Source organism: Balaenoptera ricei, chromosome X (assembly GCF_028023285.1).
Source record: "Balaenoptera ricei isolate mBalRic1 chromosome X, mBalRic1.hap2, whole genome shotgun sequence".
NCBI lineage: Eukaryota > Metazoa > Chordata > Mammalia > Artiodactyla > Balaenopteridae > Balaenoptera > Balaenoptera ricei.
In genome coordinates this window covers 132,411,912-132,436,085 of record NC_082660.1, presented here as the reverse complement: position 1 = coordinate 132,436,085, position 24,174 = coordinate 132,411,912, and the positions used below count along the sequence as shown (strand labels likewise).

The following is a 24,174-nucleotide window of genomic DNA, read 5'->3' as shown; positions in this document are numbered from 1 at the left end:
AGCAGCAATGTAAAATTATCTCATTTTCATCTTTTAGATTACACTTAAGAAACAAGACCCCTTCCTCTAAGAAAAATAACTCTTTCATTCAGGTTAGGAGAAAAAGTCTAAAATTTTAAGGAAGAACCATAGGAGGTGCTGAAACTTGGCAGAGTTTATAATTCTAAGTAACAGCTTCACGCTAGATAGGGATTTCAGCCTCTTTTCACACGACTTGACATAGTTAATTCATACAACTGCATCAAAAGTAATTTCATCCAAAAATCTGACAAAAGTCTCATAGGTCAAAAAGCAACTTGCACATGAATTACCATTGCTATTTTTGTTTGCATAAAGAATTCTCCTAGTCCTATTTCTACCACTTTCCCTGGAGAAAATGCCTTTAATATTCTTGAGTCACCCTTACCTTCATATATAAATGTACATATTCATTTTTTCAGGAAAGGACCTACAAAAGGACATTTGAAATGTCATTTGAAAGCATTTTAGAAAAAGGACATTCTTTACTACTTGGCCACAATCATAATCATTTAAGGCTGACATTTCTCAGGGTTCATCCACTGCACCCCGATTCTCACTGTAATTCTCTCTCCCGGCAATTTTGGTCGCATCGATGAAAATGCCAATGATCACAGCCAGTCTACCAAATAAACCTCTCCCCAGGCCAGAACTCCAGGTCTTCGTAGCCACCGGCCCCCCAGATACCCATACCTGGTTGTCCCACAGACACCTGCAACTCAGCACAGCCAAAATGGAACTTGCCCTCTCTGCCTCACTCCCCTCCTATGTTCCCCATCTTGACCACTGGTCCCACCATCGACCTGTTTATCCAGGCTGGGTTCTTCCTTCTTTATCATCCCATCCCCCCTCATAACTATAACCAGTCAATCAACAAAGGAATCTTTTTGAAACAGAAATCTAATCATGTCACTTTCCTGCCTAAACCCCTTTAACGGCTCCCCTCACCTTCAAATAAAAAACGAAGCTTCTTGGTGAGGCACATTAGGCTCTGCAAGCTTTGGCCCCGCCTTCCCCTCCAGTGCCATCTCTCCCTGCCACCCTCACACGGACACCAACTCCCGGACTCTAATCCGCATGTGGGGTCAGCCTGTGTCCAGCCCCTGGACACCTGCACATACTGTCCCAGCACGCTCATCTTTCAGGATTGGCCCCCTCTAGGAAGCCCTCCCCGACACCAACCCCCTGACTTTCCCCTCTCCTGACACCCTGTGTATCTGTATCTGTATCGTATGCATTTGTTCGTCCACATCACCCAGGAAAACTGTGCTCCCTGGGGACAGGGAGTGGTATCAGCTCCAGCCCCAGCGCGCGGCTGTAATGTAGGCATCGTCTAAATGTCTGCTGACCAAGACTAGGGATGAAAGGAATGAAAAAGAGAAGGAACAAAAAGGGGCTTGCCCTACCAGACATTACATCTTACAAAGCCTTGATAGTCACAAGACTGTTACTGGTGCATGAAGAGTGATTGATGCGTGAAATGAAACATTCAGAAATAAGACCAAATAGAGAGAGGAATTTGGTGTGTGGTAAAGGTGGTATTTCAAACCAGTGGATTGGTCTTCAAATGATGTTGCAATAAAAGGGGGAGAAAGAGTTGGATCCTTATCTTACAAGGCAACCCCGGATAAACTCCAAACTGCTCAAACATTTACATGTTTAAAAGGAAATTAAAGTATTAGAGGAACATGGGATAATTCTTTTATAACTCTGAGTGGGGAAGACCTTCCTACCTGGGATGTAAAACCCAGAAGCTATAAAAGAGAAGTGTGCAGAAAAGAGTTAACCTAGCAGGTCTGAGACTGCTGTCCTTACAGAGGCCTGTGGCATGGTTGGCCCCTGGCTGGCATCGGGGAACCTGGATTTTGGGAGAGTGCCCACCACTCCTTAACTGATAAGAGTTTAAGTTTACGGCACCTAAAATGTTTATACCAACAACGTGCTTTAAGTCGAACCCCTGCCTTCCTCCTGGGACTCTGGAAGTTTGGTATGTGCTAGGCAGAGGTTGTCCACGTGACCAGCCCCCTGGTTGGTAACATTTCCCGTGGGTTGTCACAACTTGCTACTATAGGATTTAAGTGTGTCCTGGTTTCCCCCCGACATCGCCCCACGCACCTTTTCCTTTTGCTGCTTTTGCTCTGTATCCCTTTGCTGTATTAAATCATACTTGTGAGTATGACTATATGTTGAGTCCTGTGAATTCTCCTAAGGAATCTGAACTTGGGAGTGGGCTTAGGGACTCCCATCTCTCTCTCACACACACACACGCACGCACAAACACACACACACAAAATCAATAAATTCTACCAAATAAGTATTTTTAAAATTCTCCACAGCAAAAGCCACCATAAGAAAAGTCAAAAGATAAATGGGAAAAATATTTACAACTCATAAAGAGTTCCTACAACTAACAACAACAAAAAAGACCAAAATCCCAAAAGAAAATGGGCAGAAGACAAAGAGAATGAAGAAACAGAAATACAAATAGCTCAAACCAAAAGATAACCAATTTCACTCAAATAGGATAAATACAAAATAAAACTAGGAATCTACATTTTCACCTATTAGATTAGCAAAGATCAAAAAATTAGAAGGTATACTGGATTGGTGTGGTAGGCAGAATAACGGTCCCCCAAAGATGTCCATGTCCTAATCCCTGGGACCTGTGTTATGTTATCCTACACAGCAAAGAGGAATTAGGTTGCAGGTGGAATTAAGATTTCTAATCGGCTGACTTTAAGATAGGCTCTGAAGACGGAGGGAGAGGCCATGAGCCAAGGAACGCGGTGGCTTCTAAAAGCTGAAAAATGGGTCTCACGGGCTAAAATCAAGAGCCTCCAGAAGGAACACAGCCACGCTGAGACCCTGATTTTAGCCCGTGAGACCCATTTTGGATTTCTGAACTCCAGAACTGTAAGAAGACAGACTCATGTTTTTAGAAGTCACTACGTTTGTGATAATTTGTTACAGCAGCTATAGGAAACTAAGACAGTTGGAGAGGATGTCTGGAAACAGGCACTCTGACACACTGCACGTGGGAGTGAAAGCCAGTACCTCTTCCGTAAAGGGGAACTTGGCAATATCAGTAATTCCACTTCTAAGAATTTATCGTACAACATACATGAACACGTACAAAATGATGTTTATGCTAGGTTATCCATTGCAGTAGTTTGTGTAATAGCAAATGATTGGAAATGATGTCAATATCCATCAACAGAGGATTAAATAAAGTATGATACAGTCAACAGAATATTGTGCAGTCATTCACAGAGTGAAGAAGCCCATTTGGTAGGCAATATGTGTTGGTAAATTTAAAAAGCAAGGTATGGAAGAGCATATGTAGCATGCTCCATTAGGGTCCAAGGAGGAAGGAATATAAATAACAACTTGCCTGCATATGCCTAAATATCACTAGTTGCCTGTGAGGAGGGGAATGGCATGGCTGAAGGGTGCTGGGAGGGAGTTATTTTTACTATTTTTACTGTTGGGCCTACTACAATATAACAAGATACCACAGACTGTGTGGCTTAGAACAATAAACTATTTCTCACAGTTCTGGAGGCTGAGAAGTCTGAGGTCAAGGAGCCAGCATGGTCTGGTTCTGGTGAGATCCGCTTCCTAGACGGCCTTCGTGCTGTACCTCACGTGGTGGAGAGTGCGAGTTCTGGTGCCTTCCTCTTCTTTTAAGGGCACTAATCCCATCGTGGGGCTCCACCCCCATGACCACATCTAAAGCTAATCACCTCCCAAAGGCCCCACCTCCAAATACCATCGCACTGAGGGTTAGAGCTTCAGCACATGATTTTGGGGGGGGACACAAACATTCAGTCCTTTTACCCTTCCTGACTTTTCAATCACGGGCATACATTAGCCATTTTTGAAAAGTTTAAAGTATTGGGTTGGCCAAAAAGTTCGTCCAGCTTTTTCCGTAAGATGGAAAGGCTTTTTGGAGAAAACCGGATGAACTTTTTGGCCAACCCAATAAATGCTTGCTGCATAAATGCCCTAGTTTCTAAACAGCAGAATATTCTTATTGGTCACTTGGTTGCTGCTAGCTCCTATTCATTCACTCTACTGCCATTAGTAGATTCACTTAACAAACATTTACTGAGGGCCCACTTACGAACAAGGTATTAAGTAGAGAAAAAGATAGGACACCACCACTGTCTTTAAGGAGTTAGAAATCCTCCGAAGGAAAGAGATGAGGAGAGCGCAACTACTGCTCACGTAAAGAGGAGAACGGTAAGTGCCATGAGAGGTACAGATAAAGTGCCATGGGGCGCCAGGGGATGCCAGGGTTACTTCTGGACAGATGGGCCTGGAGGAGCGGTGATGGCATGTGAGCTCCCCTGGAAGGGTAAGACCACTTTGGACAGGGTAACGACGACGATGGCAAAAAAGTCACAAATGGGAGCCAAACTCAGAAAACACGTGGCCATCAGCAAACACCTCGGTCTGGCAGCCAGAGCATAGACAGGTAGAAAACCAGGAGACCATGGAGAGATGCAGCCCCACAGTGGAGGAGACAGAGGTCTGCGTTTACACTGACAGGGAGGGAGGAATGGCTGAAGTTTCGGAGGCGAAGGGATGAGATAAGCTGAGCTGCATCCCAGGGACAGCGACCTGACAGGAGGCACGTGTAGAAGTGGGTTGGATCGGAAACAGAACAGAAGTAGGAAAACCAGCAAAAGCACCATCCCCACAGTTTAGAAAAGAAGAGATGGAAACCTGAACTAAGTTGGGCTGGGGAGGAAGAATCCCCTGGATTCAGTAAATGTTATGGAAAAGGGAAATCTCACAACGACCTTGATTTTGGAGGAGGAGGAAGAGGTGGAGAAAGCAGTGACAGCACTAGAGAAACTGGGAGCTCAAAGGAGGCTTGAGGGAAAGATGAGAGATTAATTTTAAACAAAGGTTTAGGCATCAGTTGAAGTTATGGAGCAGCTAATGGGAAACATGAAGCTAAGAAGGCAATGCTGGTCAAAGTGAGAGAAATACAGCTGAGGGGATGGCACGGAGCAAGGAGGAGGGGAAGGATGGACTTCTCTAGAAAACCCATATTTAGATGACAGAAGGAAGCCGAGGAACTAGAAAAGAAAAGGAAGCCCAGGAGATCAAGACCTCAGAAGCAACAGGACAGGTAGGTGGCCGGCAGGATGATGGTCTAGTTCCTCTAATTGAGACTTCTGCCGACAACATCTAAAACCGCTGGATAAAACAGAAACCCTTTTTAAAAATGCATTTATGAGTCAACTAGGGAAGAAGAAATACTCAGAAGCCCAAGCCAAACTGCGAACAGAACAGAGAGCAAGAGGAGCACGCCGGCTTTCCCCCCAGGGCAGGACCGGTTTTCGTGGCCTCTTGGGCTCTAGGAGAGAGGACGTAACACCCCGGGCCTGCCCCAAGATGCCAAGATGGGTGTCAAACTGGAAACGTCCTTCAATAACACTGTGCCCTCAGGGTGAGGACGAACAGGAAACAAGCACCTGAGACTCCGAGGGAACTTACCTGTCTAGACGATCCGTGCTGAGTAATGGAGCCTGCAGCACAAGGCAGCCAAAACTCATAAAGCTTGGATGGTCCGAAAAACATCAAGCAGAGAAGTTAATCTGTGACTGTCCCAGGTTGGGAGTGCCCCCCAAATGCCTGGCAGAAGAAAACGTAAAACTGCCTTCAATCCCAGCCTCGGAGTCTTCCCATACATAGATAAAGGTCCAAGGAATGAGTCCACAGGCAAGATCATCACAAAATAGCCCAAGAAACTGGGCCCCGTGAGCCAGCAGATAAGACGAGACGGCAGCAGGCCAGGCCCGGCTGAAGAGAGAGGGGGTAAAGCAAGTAGAAGACATAGCAGCCCCGAGACAAAGGGCTGCTCTGAAGATCCTGACTCTGGGCATTTGATGGGCATTTTATAAACATTCTCTTGCAGCTACTCAATATTTTTTAAAAACCTTTGAATGCTGGTGCAGTGGAAGAGGCCAAGTCCTCCCAAGTAGCAGGGCGGGCAGTGGGGCAATAAGGCAGGACGTGCGGGCGGGCCGTGAGCGCTGTGCTTGTGGGCATGGAAGGCAGCGCGAGGGGTGGTCCAGCCGGGACCACGGTCCCTGGAGATGGGTGCGGGGAGGACGGTCGGCACGTCCCGAGGCCGGGGGGAGAGGGCAGCGGAGAGAGAGCCACACAAAAAGAACCGAGGGCCAAGTCTTGGAGGAGGCACGAAGGGAGGAGATTTAAAAGCATGATTAGACCCTCAATTAGCCAAGTTTACCGTTTATTCTAGAAAAAAAAGGAAACGGAGAACGAAGCCACACTTCAGTCTCAGGCCGCATCCAGGCAGAGAAGTGTGGCTTCTCGTTCAATTCCCAGCTGAAAATGAGTTTTTTGCTTTTAGCTGTTAATTCTGTAATCGGCCTAGAAGGTAAGAGTCTGCTCCATTTCAGTCTGGTTTACAATCTCAAAGCAATTTATAAAAATGTCCCCGCCTTCTGAACTGAAAACCGAAGGCACAGGAAAAAGTACCCTATGCTGTTCATTTTCTCTTCGTAGGGTCATTTATACGCCTCATTCAAATGGTCAGAAAAGATGCACAGCCCCATAGCCCAGTGTAGTAACCTTTATGGAATTATTTCTGTAGGCAAGCGCCATGGGAGTAGAGCCAGAGAGGGCACAGGGGAAACGGCACTGCTTATGCCACACGGCAGGGCGTGACGGGGTTCAGTGAAGCCCGGGGAAAAGGGAAGGGCCCTGCTCGCCGATCGCCACAGAAAGGCCTTGCGAGCCTGTGGCTTCTCTCGAGATTAGAGCCAGCGGGTCTTCTCTCCTGTGTCCATCTCCACCGCCCATAAGATGGTCAAATTTATCAAAACAAACAAATACCAGAAAACTTTGAAATCCTATGACTGCCGATTAGCTCACAGAATAACAAAAAGTAGGAAACACTGCAATGCGGAAGAGCTGAATCCCGAGAGAGCTACGTTACCCCGCACGCAGAGTCACCGGTGGAAAGAAAAGAAAGGGAAAACAATTCCTGAAGAATTCTGTGTGTTACATAGCATCGCTGCCCGTATTTCCCATTTCTACTTAAGATGCTTTCTGGGTTTAATGCTCTGAAACTGAAGACTTTCGACTAATCCTTTAGCAACGTACAGGCAATGGTTTGTTAATAAGAATACGGACCATTATCTGTAGAGCATCTTTCTTTTAAAGGGCTCTAAGTGTCCCACATATGATCACAATTACTTTACTCACATTCTTGGGAAGACTGGGTTGTGGTAATCATCCTTACTCTCTGCACCTGCTGGGAAAAATGGGGCGCTAAGAACAGAAGCGCTGACATTTATTGGGCACTTACTGCGTGCCACGCACTTTTGTGAGCACTTTCCGTTTAATCCTCACAAAACCCCTGTGAAGCAGAGAGTGTTATTATCCCCATTACAAATGAGAATGCTGAAGCACAGAAATATTACATGATTTTCAAAGTCGCCAAGCAGGGTCTGGGCCGCCGGGAGCCTGGCAGCCAGGTCTCCGGCTCCGTTTCTTCAAGCGCTACGTTTCCCTTATGTGAGTCTACAGGCCATGAGTTTAGTCATACACTCAAGCCCTTCACTTAAACAAAAGTCAAGAAAATCCACGCAGGCCTATAGCTGTAAAGATAGATTTAAGTGACTGTATTGGTGCCTAAATTAACTTAAAATGCATTTTATTCTACATATTCTACCATTATCTAAAAGACTGTTCATCAAACTTTCTAGACTATGATTAACAGAAAGCCATACACTTTACACCATGACCCAGACACACATACACACACACACACACACACACACACACACACACACACGGATAACCGAAAGAAATCTTTCATGAAACCATACTTATCTATATTATGTGTTATGCTCTTAATGTTTTCTATTTCATTAAAAAATGCTGGTTACAACCTAGTCAACTGATTTCACGACTCAATAATACAATGGGATTCAGAGTTTAAAAAAAAACTCCCATCTAAAATTTGAATTATCTCTGACTATCCCGTCTGAGTAAAGACTGAGCAAAAACAGTAAAGGAAATCAATGAAAGAGGAACTTTGGCATTGAACATACCACTCCAACAATTAAACTCTTTATTTTTCTGTAGCGCTATCAGGCTCTGTTCATATGTACACAATTTTTGTTCCTGCTTTTAAAAAAAAATTACCATCATATCAGAGGCATTGCCACATTTCTTATCATAAAAATGTAGCATTTACTTAGTATTGAGTTACAATGCAGTTGAGAAAATGGCATACAATTTCTACTGTTTGAAAAGCAAAGCAAAAATAAAACAAGAAAATAAATGCTTTGGTGGAAATAGAAAATGTAATCTAAATAATTTTCAAGTCTTAATGGATTGACATAATATAGAAACAATCAAGGTAATGGTTTGGGGTCCACTGTGTGTGGCTAAGTTTAATTCAAGTTCAGTTCAAAGTTTAAGTCTCCAACTGAACACACTGAGTGGTGAAAATACTAATGGGGAAGGAGGCAAGAGAGCCGGGGCTGGTGCGAAAGAAAAAAGCTCACTCACACACCGCTCACCCCATGGCTGGATTTAGAACCCAGCTCTCTTGGCCTCCAGACACCATTTCAGGAGGCAACAGCAAGTTTACTTCTGGCTTCCAATGCCAATAACAATCACTGAGATAATCTGCAGCTGCTCTAACAGTTTCAATAATATTAACAAAGTGATATTTTTCAAGCAGGGGCCCTCTGTATTGTTGAATGCAATCAGGCTTAGATTACGCTTCCAGGAAATCCCTTTCTGGCACACTCTCGCATTCCCCACAGTGGCAGTTTGGAAACTTTTCTTCCCCTCCTGTCTCAGAGGAATAATTGTCCCTTCTCCTTTCCCAAACTGCCCTACAAATTGGCCTTAATCCCATCCCCCTCTGCCTTCCCCAGGATCCCGCTCAGGAAAGGAACCCTTCTCTCTCTTGCCCACAAATCTTCATTCACCTTTTTCGGATTCTCAGGGAAACACGTCTTCCCTCAACCTGGCCGCTACCACTATTTTTGTTTTTAAATACCACCTACTCTCTCTTTAAACCTCTACCAACTGGCTCTGGTCCCCTCTACCCAGACCATCCTCTGTGATTCAAAAAAGTTCAATAAGTGTATGCCAGGCACTGAACTCGGCGCTGGGGAACAAGATGAGGAAAGAAGGTCCCAGCTTCAAGCAGTCCACAGCTAGCGCGTCCAGCCCCCAAGGAACTGGTAATCATCGAATGTAAAGGACTCTTCCTGAGCCTCCTCTCTGTCCCCGCAGCCTCACACACCCATCACTACCTTCTCAGGCCTCTGTCTGCCTTCGGCCTCTGCAGACCCCACCCTGCAGGCTCTCCCCTCACCTCTCTAAGCATCCTCATTCACCTTGCTGGCTCCTCTGTTACACCCAGGGCTCCTCACCTGGGACCCACAGGTGAGCTTCCGAGGGGCTGCAAGTCCCCTCAAATTGTATGTCAAGTTTTGCACATAGCACATCTTTCAGGGGATGAGACACCCTAATTTACACCGTATCACCAAAGGAATCCATGACTCCAAACAGATTGAGAACCACGATTCTAGATCTACACCTCTGAACTCTCTTCTGAGGGGCAGGCCCGCAATTGCTGCCGGAAATTCTGTCAAAAGATGCCAACTGCCCTGCAAACAAAACAGAACTCCCCATTCCTCCCTCCTCGCCCCCTCTTCCACCTGCTTCCCCAAACGAAATCCTTTTCTCACTTCCCTGCTCTGTCATCACTCGGGCCGCAGACCGCAGAAGGAAGGATGATTCAGCCTTCTCCCTGTTCTCCGGGATCAAACTACCGCCCAAGCGTGTGGTCTCCGCCCGCATCACCACCACCGTCTCGCCTGGCCCTCCCTCTGACTCCCCTCCCAGCTTCATGAGCTCTCCTCTCCTATCTGTTCTTCGTGACGTTGTATTCAGTCCCATCACTTACTTCAAAACCTTCAGTAAGTCTCTGCTACTTCCCAGGGTACAAGCGCCTGACTCCAGCAGGGCCGTCCACCAGACGCGCCCAGCTTTCCTCCTCCCCGCCACACTCCAGCCAAACATCCCTGGCGACCCTCGTAAGCTCTCAACACTTCCAGGTTTCTCTCCCTTATGCTGAGGGTCAGGGTCTTATCTCTGCCTGAAATGCCACCTCCTCCGCCATCCTTGCCCACTGGCAACGATGACCGTCCTTCCAAGGCCCAACACAAATACTATCGATTCCATGCAAGCTCTTCCAATCTAGGCTGGACCTGTTCCCTTCCCCCTGGGACTCCCCAGAAGGCTTCCTCGGCCTTTCTCTTACAGCACTGAATATCAACCGCCCTATACTGGAACCATACACATCTGTCATATCACTTCTGTCACATCCCCAAATGGGAGCAGGTATCATTCATCCTACTACGACTTCTCATCTGCCTTCATGGCTCCCCAACACCACCCAACACACTACTCTGAAATGAACCTAACTGATGAAATAGCTGCACACACTGAATGGAATAGCAGGGGCTAATATTCCAAGAGCCATGTCACTAGCTGATCTGTTTTTATCTGTATCTTGTATTGTTTTGGTGACTAGTTTTTTTTTTTTAAGATGACTTTTACTGGTTAAAACTTTGAGAATGTAATTTTCCAAAACTTTGTATGAGCAATTCAGTTCCCATTTTTTTCTCCAGTTTTTCACTTTACTGACTTCCTAAAGAAAAAAGTAGGGATTCCTAGCACAGACACAAAAAATAAGGCAAAGCACCATAGACTTGAGAAATCAAACCCTCTGTGGACCACTCCAATGACAGCAACCCAGAATCCTATGCTCTGGTACTAGATCCACAATATCCAGAAATCCAGCCCATCTGTTTCCATAGAATGGATTTTTCCTTCACTTTCTACTAAACCTGTGTTCAATAAAAAAGCCATCATTATACAACTGCCATGCAGAAGTCATTATGCTGAGGTTAGAGAGATAAAGCCTGATCCCTGCCTTGATAAGCTTACAGTATAGGAGGGGGATGGGTAATTACTACATAATTATGACATAAGGCAGACTGAGGGAGATAAGTGCTCTAGTAGAGGGACCTGCAAAGTCTAACAGGTTGAGAGGTAAGATGAACTCCCACCAGGGAACGCACATGGCATGGGAAAGGACCTAGGACTGAGCAACATGGTGGATAGGCTCTAAAGAGATGAGGGGACCGCAGGTAAAGGGGACAGGGAAACCAAAGTTTCCCTGAGTTGAGAAAGTTCTATGCATACCAGAGAAGCACAGGGTGGGCCTGTGTGGTTGGAGTCTAGGGTATAAGCCACGGGAAGTCACTGAGAATTTTTTGTGTGTGGAGAGTGGGACATAGAGTGATATGATCATACCTAAAAAAAAAAAAGACAACAGCATTGTGTAGCATAAGTTGGAAGGGAAGGAAACTGAATGAAGGGAAGTGAGTTGGGAAGCACAGGTAGAAATGGGAAGAAATATTTGAGAGTTACTAATAAGCAAAACCTATGGGATTTGGAACTGATGCGGCTATAGGAGAAGTAAGGCAGGGGAATGAGAAAGTTGACTTCGTACATAAGACACAAGGTTGTAATGTAAAGCACAGGGAATATAACCAATATTTTATAATAATAACTTTAAGTGGAGTATAATGTGTAAAAATACTGAATCACTATGTTGTACACCGGAAACTAATATAACATTGTAAATCAACTATACTTCAATAAAATAAATAAGTTTTATGCCTCATTGGGGTGGGGAATTGACTTCAAGTTCTCGAATCTGAGCAACTGAGGATCATCCAAATGTCAGGGCTAGATTTAGAAATCACCCATACAGCAATGACAGCTTAAGCTATGGATTAAATGAAATAATCAAGTCAAAGTGAGTAACATGAGAAGAGGGCTGACAGGGAACCACCACCAAGATGTCTACCTTTAAGGAAAAGACAGAGGCAGTGGAGACTGGGAAGGAACAGTCAAGATGGTACAGAAACACAGAAACCAAGACTTTCAAGAAGAGGGTGGTCAAAATTATTGAATGCTGGGGGGAGATCAAACCGAATGAAGACTGAAGTGAGTCACTAGACTTGGCCAGTAAGAGGTCTGAGTTCCAAGAAGGTACTTGCGATAAAACTGGATACTAGAATGGGCTGGAGGAATGAGTGAACCGGAGATGTGGACAGCCTAGAATATTCTTTCCAGAAGTTTGGATTGAAGTGAGAGATGGGACAGTAGTTTAGAGGAAAGCTGGTCCAACACTTGACCTCTTTTTAGGGGAGTAAACTCTCAAGGAGACAGAAGATACCAGAGAAAGGGGATGACTGATGGAGCAAGATTGTGTAGGAGACAGACTGGGGCCTGAGCTCGAAGGAGGTTTGAAGAAACCTGCTACGTGGGGCTTCGTTGGTGGCGCAGTGGTTAAGAATCTGCCTGCCAATGCAGGAGACACGGGTTCGAGCCCTGGTCCGGGAGGATCCCACATGCCATGGAGTACCTAAGCCCGTGCGCCGCAACTACTGAGCCTGTGCTCTAGAGCCCGCGAGCCACAACTACTGAAGCCTACAGGCCTAGAGCCCGTGCTCCACAACAAGAGAAGCCACCACAATGAGAAACCTGTGCACTGCAATGAAGAGTAGCCCCCGCTCGCTGCAACTAGAGAAAGCCCACGCACAACAACGAAGACCCAACGCAGCCAAAAATAAATAAATAAATAAACAAACCCTGATCTGTGAACCATCTTTAAATCTCTGATCATTTAAGGCCAGATATGCAAAACCCAAGACATAACCCATTCCCTCACTGAATTTTCGTGGATTAGATGTACATTCTCACTTTCATGGTAATTCTGAGGATGTGTTCCCATTAAACTCTTTTTATCCTAATAGTTAAAAATTTTTAATATTGAAATATCTTTTAAATCACATATTTAATCAAAAACTGAGAAAAGGCTAAGAATGTATTCAACTCTATGATATCATTGCATTTCCTGGAAGCATCACATTTGAATCTACAATCAACACATGACCCATGACTAGTACTCCAGATCCTTCTAGACCACCACGGTCTTTGTGTAATTGTCCTTTCCATCAACCATGAATTTCCTTTGACGGAAACAACTGCTGATGAAATTTGGGAAGAGAGAAGCCTTGTCTTGCTAGAAAAAAATTCAGGCCCTCATTGCCCCCAAAATAAATAAATAAATAAACAGGTAGATAGATAGATAGATAAATAAAAGACAGGCATAGGAAGAAGAGCTCCATTACAAAGCAGCTCTTCTATTTAATGACCTCTTTCATCACCTTCAGTCTAGCTGGAGGCATATTTACTCCATACTTAAAATAATGGCATACGTTTATTTATTTATTTATTTAAAGAATTATCTTTAAAGAATTATTCCCCTGCTCTCCCCTTAGCAGATGTCTGCTTCCACATTTGTTTAAAGTCAAGCAGAGAGTCTGTGATAAACCATAATGGAAAAGAATACGAAAAAGAGTATATATATATGTATAGTTGAGTCACTTCGTTGTACGGCAGAAATTAACACAGCACTATGAACCAACTATACTTCAATAAGATTTTAAAACAACAATTTGGGGAAAATGCTAAGAACACTATCAAAAATAAAATCAATAAATCTTTTGAAATTTACATTTCAAAAAAAAACAAAAAAACAAAGTCAAGCAGAGGAGAAGGATGGGGTAAGAGGACAGAAAAAAAGGTGGCAAGATCAAGGCAGAATATGAAGAAAGATGGTTTGAAGAGCAAGACGCGTGGAAAGCTTTATTTCAGTCCCGTGGTAAAACAAAGTGAGATTACTCAGTCTACTAAATAGGAAGGAAAAGTTCTAGGTATACACAGCCCAAAACTTGCTATGGACTAAGTCATAGGTTGTAAGTAATTAAATGCATAATAAGTCTGTCCTGCCAAATATATAGTAAATGCTATCAAATGACATTTAAAGTGTCATCCCTTAAAAATAAATAAATAAACCTCCCCTGTCCAGTGATGGCCTGCAGCACCTAAGCCACGAATCTGCATTTGAGAAGCACATTGGCTTAAATGGCACTTAGGCTCACTCTTGGTTCCCAAGTAGAGGGCGACGAGCTCTGGGATGTGACGTCACAGTGCTACACTGACATGCTTGTGGTCACCTCGCCACCTTCTGCCTTTGGAAGAGGGCTGGCCCAGGTGGAGGGCAGGCTCGGGGCTGGCAGGAGTCACCTGGGCTGAGCCATCCCACACAGACTGGCAGAGGAGAGGCCCGCTCCCTCGGGGAACGGGTCAACCTTCTGTAATAAACAGCCTCGTACACACATCACACTGGGGAGTGCAGCACAGAGAGGAAGGAGGGGACACCCAGAAACCCTCTGATGCCACCGAGGAGAACCCTGGAATTTACCAGACTGTGGGCCAGGGGGAAGGCATATCTCGTGAGGATCTCAAACATATCTCTTCTGCTGTGGCCCTCCTGTTTCAGCGCGAACCTCAGGTTTCTCATGTCCTGGGGGCAGAAGAGAAACGTGCCAGTTCAGTCTGCAAATCGAGTCACATTTGTTAGCAAAAAACCTTCTATTCAGGTAGAAGATCGACTTACCTGATTGGGCAATAAATCTAGACTACTAAGAAAATTACTTTGTTTTGTACAATATTTTGAAACATCCGGTTTAAGAACACCTGAAAATATTCCCATCATAGTCATGATTGTCAAGACAAGACAACTCGTGTTAAAGAGAAGACAGAGCTAAAGTTCACTTGATAGAAAAATCAAACCTTGCCTTGAGCATCACGTCTGTGTCTGTCTACTCTGACTGGTTTCCGAGGTATTTTAATTATAAAACGGTATTTTATTCTTAGGACTTTTCAAATGTGTATCTGCCATAAAATATCATTTCAAAATTGTCAAACATGTCATTTAAAATACAGACGCTCTCTCCCTCTCCCCTCATGCTTTTAACTTTAAAGTCTCCCTTTTAAAAATTAGGAAATGACTGGCATTTTAAGCTCTAATACAAGTAATGTAATACATTTTTTACTAAACAATTTTACTTTCACAGACTTCTATAAAGACCACATTAAGGTGCCCCATAGGAGGAGTGACTATGCTTCTAGGAACTAAGAATTAATGCTCAAAACCAGACTTTAAGGATAGTTTCCAATACATATCTCTTTAAGAAGCAGGAAAACCTTCTTTTAAACTGAATTCAAATAAAATAAGCTCCCTTAAATATCAATTTGTATTACACAGCAAAAGATATAACATTCTAACTTATTTTCGAAGCTGGCAGTTTTTGAGGTTGTCTCTTAAATCACTCATGGTGCTGTGGCTGAGTGATGGCTGTTACCTTCTGCATTGCACTTTCAACACCTCAGGAGTGAGACAGATCCAGCCCCTGCCCTCTCGGATGTCACCATCTTCATATTTTTCCAAGTGCTTTTTCATTTGTTATCTCAACAGCATTCTTGAAGCTTCCTAAGTCTTCAACATGTAGGAGCAGCAAAGGCCTTGCCATACACATCCCAAAATGCAAAGGGGAGTGAAGGGAGTGTAAGGCAACAGGCTCTCAGACCCCTCATCAACGACCCAAAACCGATCTCTCTGCATACAGATGGCATCTACTGGGCCTCGCCAGCGCCAGGATTCCATGCTTTCTTTTTTAAAAGCATGTAACTTAATAACATCCAAAAACTGATTCACGACATATTCCAAGAACACTGGGATACCAGTTGTTGTCTCATGATGCAAAGCACTAGTCAAGTAGAAGGAAAAAAAATCATTTCAATCAGAAGACGTGCTTTCAAGGGATTTGCAACGAACCCCGAGTACAGCACCGGCTAGCTGAGTATCCCCAAGGCTCACAGACGTACGAAGGATTTTCTTCCGACCAGCCTTGGTTCCGATGATAACTCTGTAACATCATGCTCTTAACCACTCAACCAGAAACTAGACCATTTCTAGATAAATATTTATCCTGGTCCATCAGTGATTCAAACCACTACTTTCGATGTGCCAAAGTACAAGTGACTGAAGCGACTTCGTGTGGCCATCTGATTCAGATGTAATCAAAGGACAGAAAGAATCACTACCTTGTCTTGCCAACAAGAAAAATGCAGTGGAAAAGGCAAATGACTCACAGGTGGCAGATCACCAAATCTGTAACAGAAATATGAGCATATACGGAGGCGTAAGTTGCACCTGGTCTCCTAGAGCCTGACCCATCAGGGAAGGACACCTGGGAAAGAGCCTCTTGGTAGAAGAATCTCGCAGTCAGACCCCTGGCGTTTAGCAATTGGGGCACTGGGTGCTGAGCCAAGCCTCGTGATAACAAATGAGTAAACACACCCCTGTTGCAACAGCCCGGGTGGGATGGTTTGGCTCTGCCTTTTTTTTTTTTTTTAAGCTCTGAGTTGTCAGCAGGGGATGGCATGGGGCCTGGCGGGTAAGAATTCATATATTCGGAGCTACCTTCTCCTCGGTTGCTAGATGACAACCACTGGGACTTCTATCCATCATGTGCAAGTTGCCACTGGCAAGCAGAAATCCCCATGTACGGACCTGGTGGAGCCAAATTTGTAGGGGTTCTACGTTCTTGTTTCGGTGAAGCAGCACAGTTGTACTGTGGTTACTACCTGCAGATGAAAGGGGACCTACGGGAGACAGGAGGCGAGTCTCTGTCCCACTGCAGCAGATTCTCTTTCTGTCACCTTCAGGTCTGTTCCTGAGAAAACGGAATTCGACTCTCAACATCCGTGTTTCCAGGGAGATAACTGAGTTAAAAGGTTGTGCTACAACACTGTTCTAGGCCATTCATTGTCTCTGGGCTTGACATTAATTCCAAGAAACATACATATGCAACATTTGAGAATTATGCCTGCCCAGCTGTTCCCAAGACCTTTGTTCTTAGAGAAAACAGTCAAAGGGTAAGAGTGTGCTTTGTGTTATTAATTTGGGGGGATTAACATTTAAATACAAGTTCTTCCCATTGATAAGGCAACAAATAGGATTTTTTTCCACTTGCTTAGAATGAAAGTCACTTTGACATCATCAGAACCTCCTTTTCCCTGGAGTGCTGTAATATAACACTCTCCTCCCATGGGTTCTTTTATGCAAAATGCAAAACCTTCCTTAAAAGTAAATCCCCACATTTCTAGGCCCAAAAGGGTAGACAGTAGCTGGGATTATAGATAAGGCATTAAGGGAGCTTGGATTCAACCAAAACCAACAAAAACAAGCCAAGATGGGGAGTGAAGGAGAATTTCAGTTCAAGTCTCATCGTGACAAAATCCTTTGCTTTCTGATAGAGTGTACTAGTCTTGACCTTGTACAAACTGGAGACAAAAAAAGTATCATCTTCATAATCCAAACAAAAGTACAGGAGATGGGCTTTAAGAAATTACAGTGCACAAGACCAGGAAAAGGAGACTTGGGGTGGGATTCTGACTCCTGCATCAGCTCCTCGGGGACCCATAGGCAAGGAAGCCCGTTGAGCAAATGCCTCATTTCCCATCCACAGAATGAAGGACTCGGATTGGCCAGGGGTCAGCAAGTTTCAGCCCAGGTCAGTCTTGGTGTGGTCTTCAAGCTAAGATTGTTTTTTATATTTTAAAAGGGTTGAGAAAAAACAAAACGCAAAGAAGAACATATGACGGAGATCTTGCTGGCCCACAAAGCCTAAAATACTTGCTTTCTGGCCCTTGGCAGGAAAAGTCTGCTGACCCCTGCACTAGATTGATGGTCAGATACTTGAAAGAGTCCCAGCCTCTGGGACCCAGCCTTCAGAGATTATCTGGGGATTTGGGGTAGAACCCAAAGCTTTACCTTTGTCAACCCGAAGAGGGCTTCCCAGGTTCCCTTCATGCATATTTAGCTGTGGGAACCACTGGGACAGATGACCTCCAAACCCCTTCTAGCTCTTTCTAGGACTGGGCACTGTAATCTTCCGATACAGAATATCTGAGAAGGAAGTTTTCTTGCAAGAAGGTTTATTCTGTCGTTTGCAAAATGATTATCTCACCGGATTTGGATTCCAACTTTGCCATCTGTTGGGTAATCTTAGCTAAGTTACCGAACTCTTCTTAGCCTCAGGCTCCCCATCTATACAATGGGGACACCACTGTCCGTCTCAGAGGACTGCCCTGAGGATTTAATGCAAAGCCCCTAGTACCTGTTTGGACCGACAGAGATGCTCAATGAACAATTACTATTATAACTGGCTGAACATTACTATCACTAAATCTCTGCTGTTCCCCATGCTGAAACATAACAGGAGGCCACCATCTCTGAACACCATCTAAGCAAAAGTGGGAGGGGCTGTGAGAGGTAAGAACACAGACTCTTCACAGAGGGAAAAATCTCATGTATTTGTCCTTCTTGTTACGATGTGAAGGTGTCTGGCTGGAAACACATCACACGAAGGAACACCAGGAGCAGACTTGTGCAAAAACAAAAAAGTGTGAAATGTGATTTATGAACTTTTCTTCCTAGTCAGTCAAGCAAACCAATTGACTGGCTCGGGTTCTCACACTTAAGGACGACAGCAGGTCCCTTTCATAGGAACTCTTTCCCCAGGAGGTTCTGGAACGCTTGATCATGAAGGGAGAACCACACCAGGGCCTCAGATAAACAAGGGTCTTTGATTTTTCTTTTAAACCCACATTCACTTTTTACTTATCATTCAACGCTAACGTGCCTATTTTCCCGTAAGAAAGTACTGAATCTCTTACTTTACAAGTAATATCTAGCCCATAGGAATTCTCTCCTCTACTTGTGGCGCCTCCCATTTTTTCAATTCTTGAGATCACACCCAGAGGAACATCAAGTATTAGAGCAGAATCCTGTAATGGACAAAAAGACACAAGTCAATATTTCTGTCAGTACAATTAAAACATCAAAAACATATTTTTAAAAAACCCATGTGCTTTCGGGGCATTTTTACCTTGGCCCTTTTACCACCTTTTATGAGTAAAAACATGACAGCGATCACACATGAAAAAGCAAGCATGATAATAGTCAGTTATGCGACCAAAATCCATCCCCAAACGTGCGCCATTCTGCACTGCCTGCAGAATAAAGCCTGAACTCCTAGGTACACAACTCGAGGGCCCCAGGACGCTGCTCCCAACCTGTCTCTGTGGGCTGCTGTCCCACAACGTTCTATGCTACAACTAAGTAGATGCCTTCACCATTCTCCAAACATTTTGTCTACACTCAGGCCTAGGGGCTCTGTGCACGGTGTTCCCTTTGCCTAGGATGATCTGACTTTCCCAACTACTAACATTCTCCAACGACGCCCCACTTCCCATTAGATCAAACAGAGTTGACCACTCCCTCCTCTGCAGTTCTGCAGCACTCGGTTCGGACTGGTGTTACACCACCTGCTTCAAGTCTCACTGCCGTGAACTTCCACATCCGCATTCCCTCACTGGAAGCCAAACATCGGGAAGCGGTGCCTATCTTAGGCATGGGTGCTCTTCCCAAAGGAGAAGGCCTGAGGGCATACAATGCTTCTCCATAGCTCCTTACCCAACGCTGGACGCAAGGGGTCCAGAGGGCTGCTGGCACGAAGGACGGAATAACGTCAGTAAAGTCGTACCGAGATCGTCACACCAAGATAACAGCAGCTGCTGTGTTCGGAATACATCATCTGTGCCGGGTACCACAAAAGGCCTTTGCGTGTATCGTCCTCACAACCATTCTGGACACAGGTGAAGTATTCCCATTTCCTGATGTTGCAACCAAAGCTTTAAAAAGCTTCGGTAACTGGCTTAGTAACTACAGGGAAGGGTTGAGATTCAAGCCAAGGTCTGGGAACACATATCAAAAGAACCATAAAAATGGTCCTACCCTTTGACTCCATAATTGCACTCCTAAGACCTTATCTTACAGCTGTGGAGCAACAGGAGGAAAAGCTACATGCGTGAAGATGCTCGATAGAGCCAGAGGTGGTCATTGGGGCGAAGAAAATTAGTCAGTCAACTTGATGGAATAAGCACGCAGCTACTAAAATAATTATGGTACATGGAAAAATAAGTTTAAGTGCAAAAAAGCAGCATACAAAATACACTGTGACGACAATAATGTAAAATATATATTCATATGGACAGAGATAGAAAGGGCTACACAAATTTTTTAAGCCAATATCTTCTTTAATGCTCTGTTAGATGACTTTGCTAACAAATATTTTAAAAGCTGCTTATTGAGTTTTTGTTCTTTAAAAGATGTCCTCTGGGGGGAATACAAATAAAGTTAATTTATTCTTTTACTTTAAATGCTTCTCTTTAAAACACAATACAACAAACTAAGCATCTCTTCACAAAATATAAATATAGCTCATGGGTGTTCTAGAAATTTAAAAAGTATAAGACTGTGGTGTATCCATGCCATGGGATACTACTGCTCAGCCACAAAAATGAATGAACTATGGATACCCGCAACGACCCGGAAGAATCTTAAGGGCATCATGCTGAGTGGATAAAGCCAATCTCAAAAGGTGCTGTATGGTTCCATTTATATCATTCTTGAAATGACGAAGTTTTAGAGCTGGAGAACACAGAAGCGGCTGCCGGGGCTGAACGGAAGGAGGGCGTGGCTATAAAGGGAGCATAAAGGCTACAAAGGGAGTTCTGTAGCAAGAGAAGAGTCGCATATTTTGACTGGTGGTGGTGGTGACATGAATTCACACATGGCAGCAGATGTCACTGAACGGTATGCAAAAACACGCCAAAAATGAGTGCATGCAAAAACTGGTGAAAGTCAAGTACAGAGTCTTAGTTAACTATACTGTGCCATTCAATGTCCTGGTTTTGACAAAGCAGTGCAGTTATTAGAGAAGCGGGGTGATGGGTACCCAGGAACTCTCTGAACTATTTTTCCAAGTTCTTGAGAGTACATAATTATTTCAAAATAAAGTTTAAAAAGTGTGAGAGTATGGCTATCGTGGTGAAGAGAAAAGAGCACAAACTCTAAAGTTGGACAAAATTGCTTCCAATCTGAGTTCTGACATTTATTAACTGGATGACTTTGGCAAGCTACTGTACCTCTCAGCCACATTTACCTGTAAAATAGGCATGATTAGAGATAATGGACTTAAAGTAACTGGCATCATGGTGCCCAGTACATGGTAGCTAGATAACAATGCAAGTTATTATTATTATTATTATTATAGCAAAGACTATCTTAGTATGTGAAAGACATAACTGTGCTCTGCAAATATAGTGGATCAGTATGCTGTAGCAAGTAGTTACAGGGCTTTCTGTTTGTACCTATAAGGAGGCATCTTTTAGCTGGCGCCATGCGGTGAGACCCCTCACTCCATGACTGAATTCCAAATGCTTAGAGATTAAAGACACTACTTAGTAACCATCTACATATGTAGCTGAATATTATAATGTATTTACTTCTCAATATAATCTAGTTATTAAAAATATACTATCAAGGGACTTCCCTGGTGGTCCAATGGTTAAGAATCCACCTTCCAACGCAGGAGATGCAGGTTTGATCCCTGGTTTGATCCCTGGGTAAGATCCCACATGCTGCAGGGCAACTAAGCCTGCGTGCTGCAACTACTGAGCTCGCGTGCTCTAGAGCCCACATGCCACAACTAGAGAAGCCCGCAGGCCACAGTGAAGACCCAGTGCAGACAAAATTAAAAAAAAAAAAAGATATTAAAAAAAATACTATCAGGCTTCCCTGGTGGCACAGTGGTTAAGAATCTGCCTGCCAATGCAGGGGACACGGGTTCGAGTCCTGGTCCAGGAGGATCCCACATGCCGCGGAGCAACTAAGCCCGTGCGCCACAACTACTGAGCCTGAGCTCTAGAGCCCACGAGCCACAACTGCTGAGCCCGCATGCCGCAACTACTGAGGCCCGCACGCCTAGAGCCCGTGCTCTGCAACAAGAGAAGCCACCACAATAAGAAGCCCGCATACTGCAACGAAGAGCAGCCCCCGCTCGCCACAGCTAGAGAAAGCCCGCGTGCAGCAACGAAGACCCAATGCAGCCAAAAATAAATAAAAATAATAATAATAATAAAATACTATCAAGCAGTCTGTTACTATGCTTAGATTATATTGAAATTTACGAGTATCAATTCAACTGTACTCCTAAATATCAAACTTGTACCTAAAAATACATAGAGTAGACAATAAATGAAAGTCTGATATCCTAATATCAAGATGGAAGCAAGAATGCAAATTTAAAAAGCAGAAGGATTAGAAGTGAGTGAGACCTTACTGTTCTTTGTCCCTGCAGCGAGAAAATTCCTATAGCTCTGATTACCCTGACCCAACACATACCAGAAAATGGGACACCGAGGAGAACCAGCCGGCTCCTGACCAAAGGCACCCAGAGTCTAATGAGGCTAACCTGCCACATTCTCCCCGAATGACAGGTTCAAGATCGGATAACCCAGCAAGCCCAACTGGAAGATCCAGGAATAGGAAAATTAGCTTTACTCTCTAGAAACCTGAGTCATCACTATCTAAGTATCATTAAATATTTAAGGATTCCCAAAGGTCCATTCTAACTCAAAATCTATTCCTCTGTACCTGTACGTATCTAAAATAGCTGAGAAGTAAATGTAACAGCTTAAAAGATGCAATCATTTGCCTTCTCTCTCGAGTGCATACTGAGTAACAGAAACTACTGGATGCTAGGGACCACGGAGAGAAATAAGATGTAGGTGCTGCCCTCACAGAGCTCAAGGCCCAGTCTGGGAAACGAGACACATGTACCCAAATAGCCACAATGCTAGGTTGTAAGTGCCAAGAGCCATTTAAAAAAATCCAGATGAAGTGGAACGGGAGGTCAGAGGGCAGGACGATTTCTTCCTGATGGGGTCACAGGATGGCTCTGCTGTGATGGCAACGTTAAAGATGATCCTTAAAGGGTGGAATAACAGCAGCTGGAGACTGGCCTTCCAAAAACAGGTAACAGTGACAGTGGCTACACGTGTGGGAAAGCATGGGAATTTTATTTTAAAAAAACAAAAACAAAACCAAATGGGCCAGGTTTAAGATCAGGTGGCAAGGGAATCCCCTGGGGAGTACCCCAGGGCTTGAATCAGGGTGACTGGGATCTGGGAAACGTGTCCTGGGCAGAGGACTGCAATGACGTAATGCTGCCGTATGCACATGCATCCGGCAGCGCTGAGCGCTCCGCACCAGCACAGGGAGGGTCCACCCATTCCCTGCAGTCCTGGAAGCTAATGTTTCAGTGCAAGTGAGAGGATCACCAGGAGGATCTGAAAGTGGAGAGTGTCCGCGGTGGAAAGCAAAAGAAGGAGGTGAGCCATAGGGAAGAATCACAGAGGCAGGCCCAAGTGTCTGGGACAACGGTGGTCCCACCAAGAGACATGAAGGGCATAGGAGGGGGTTTTGGAGAAAGATTAACATTGTGAATTTTAGACACACTGGGTTTGAGTGTCTAAACACACTGGGTTTGGAATCTTAAAAAAAAAAAAAAAAAAAAAAAAGAAAAGAGGCTTCCCTGGTGGCGCAGTGGTTGAGAATCTGCCTGCCAATGCAGGGGACACGGGTTCGAGCCCTGGTCTGGGAGGATCCCACAGGCCGCGGAGCAACTGGGCCCGTGAGCCACAACTACTGAGCCTGCGCCTCTGGAGCCTGTGCTCCGCAACAAGAGAGGCTGCGATAGTGAGAGGCCTACGCACCGCGATGAAGAGTGCCCCCACTTACCGCAACTGGAGAGAGCCCTAGCACAGAAACGAAGACCCAACATAGCAATCAATCAATCAATAAATAAATCTTAAAAAAACAATAAAAAATAAAAAAAAATAAACTAAAATAAAGCAGAACAGCGACTAAGACCTCATGGAAAGAGCTGCACGCCTCCCTTTCTGTGCGGCTACTCAGGGACTTACCTCGAGGCCAGTACTCACGTTGAGTTTCCCTTTAGCTCTAGAGCGTGGCAGGATGAGCTCCACCCCGGCCATCGAAGCACCCGGCTTACCTAGAGAAAACTCATTTTCTTCCCAGAGCCATGCCTACAGTGGCTAGTGGCCTGTCAACAGCAGTCAATTTCAAGTAGCTTCAAGGCAGCATGAATGGAGCTTTCAAAATGGGAAAGCAAGGCTACTTCCATCAGGCCCCCATTTCCACGGGCACACGCAGCATACATCCCTGTGCTT

The 24,174-nt window shown here is 44.6% G+C and overlaps 1 protein-coding gene across 5 annotated transcripts in view; it reads right to left on the bottom strand.

Moving 5' to 3' along the window:
• Window positions 1-24,174, bottom strand: part of MTM1 (myotubularin 1) — a 96,207-nt gene that overhangs the window by 34,055 nt on the left and 37,978 nt on the right. For 4 of the 5 annotated variants that reach the window (XM_059910995.1, XM_059910996.1, XM_059910992.1 and 1 more), the window contains exons 5-6: window positions 18,754-18,864; window positions 14,432-14,533 (exon numbers count right to left, since the gene is read on the bottom strand). In XM_059910995.1, the coding sequence (XP_059766978.1) occupies window positions 14,432-14,533; window positions 18,754-18,864 (213 nt within the window). Of the gene's footprint in view, window positions 1-14,431; window positions 14,534-15,374; window positions 15,465-18,753; window positions 18,865-24,174 lie in introns of those variants that run through there. The other variant, XM_059910997.1, reaches the window with a different exon arrangement.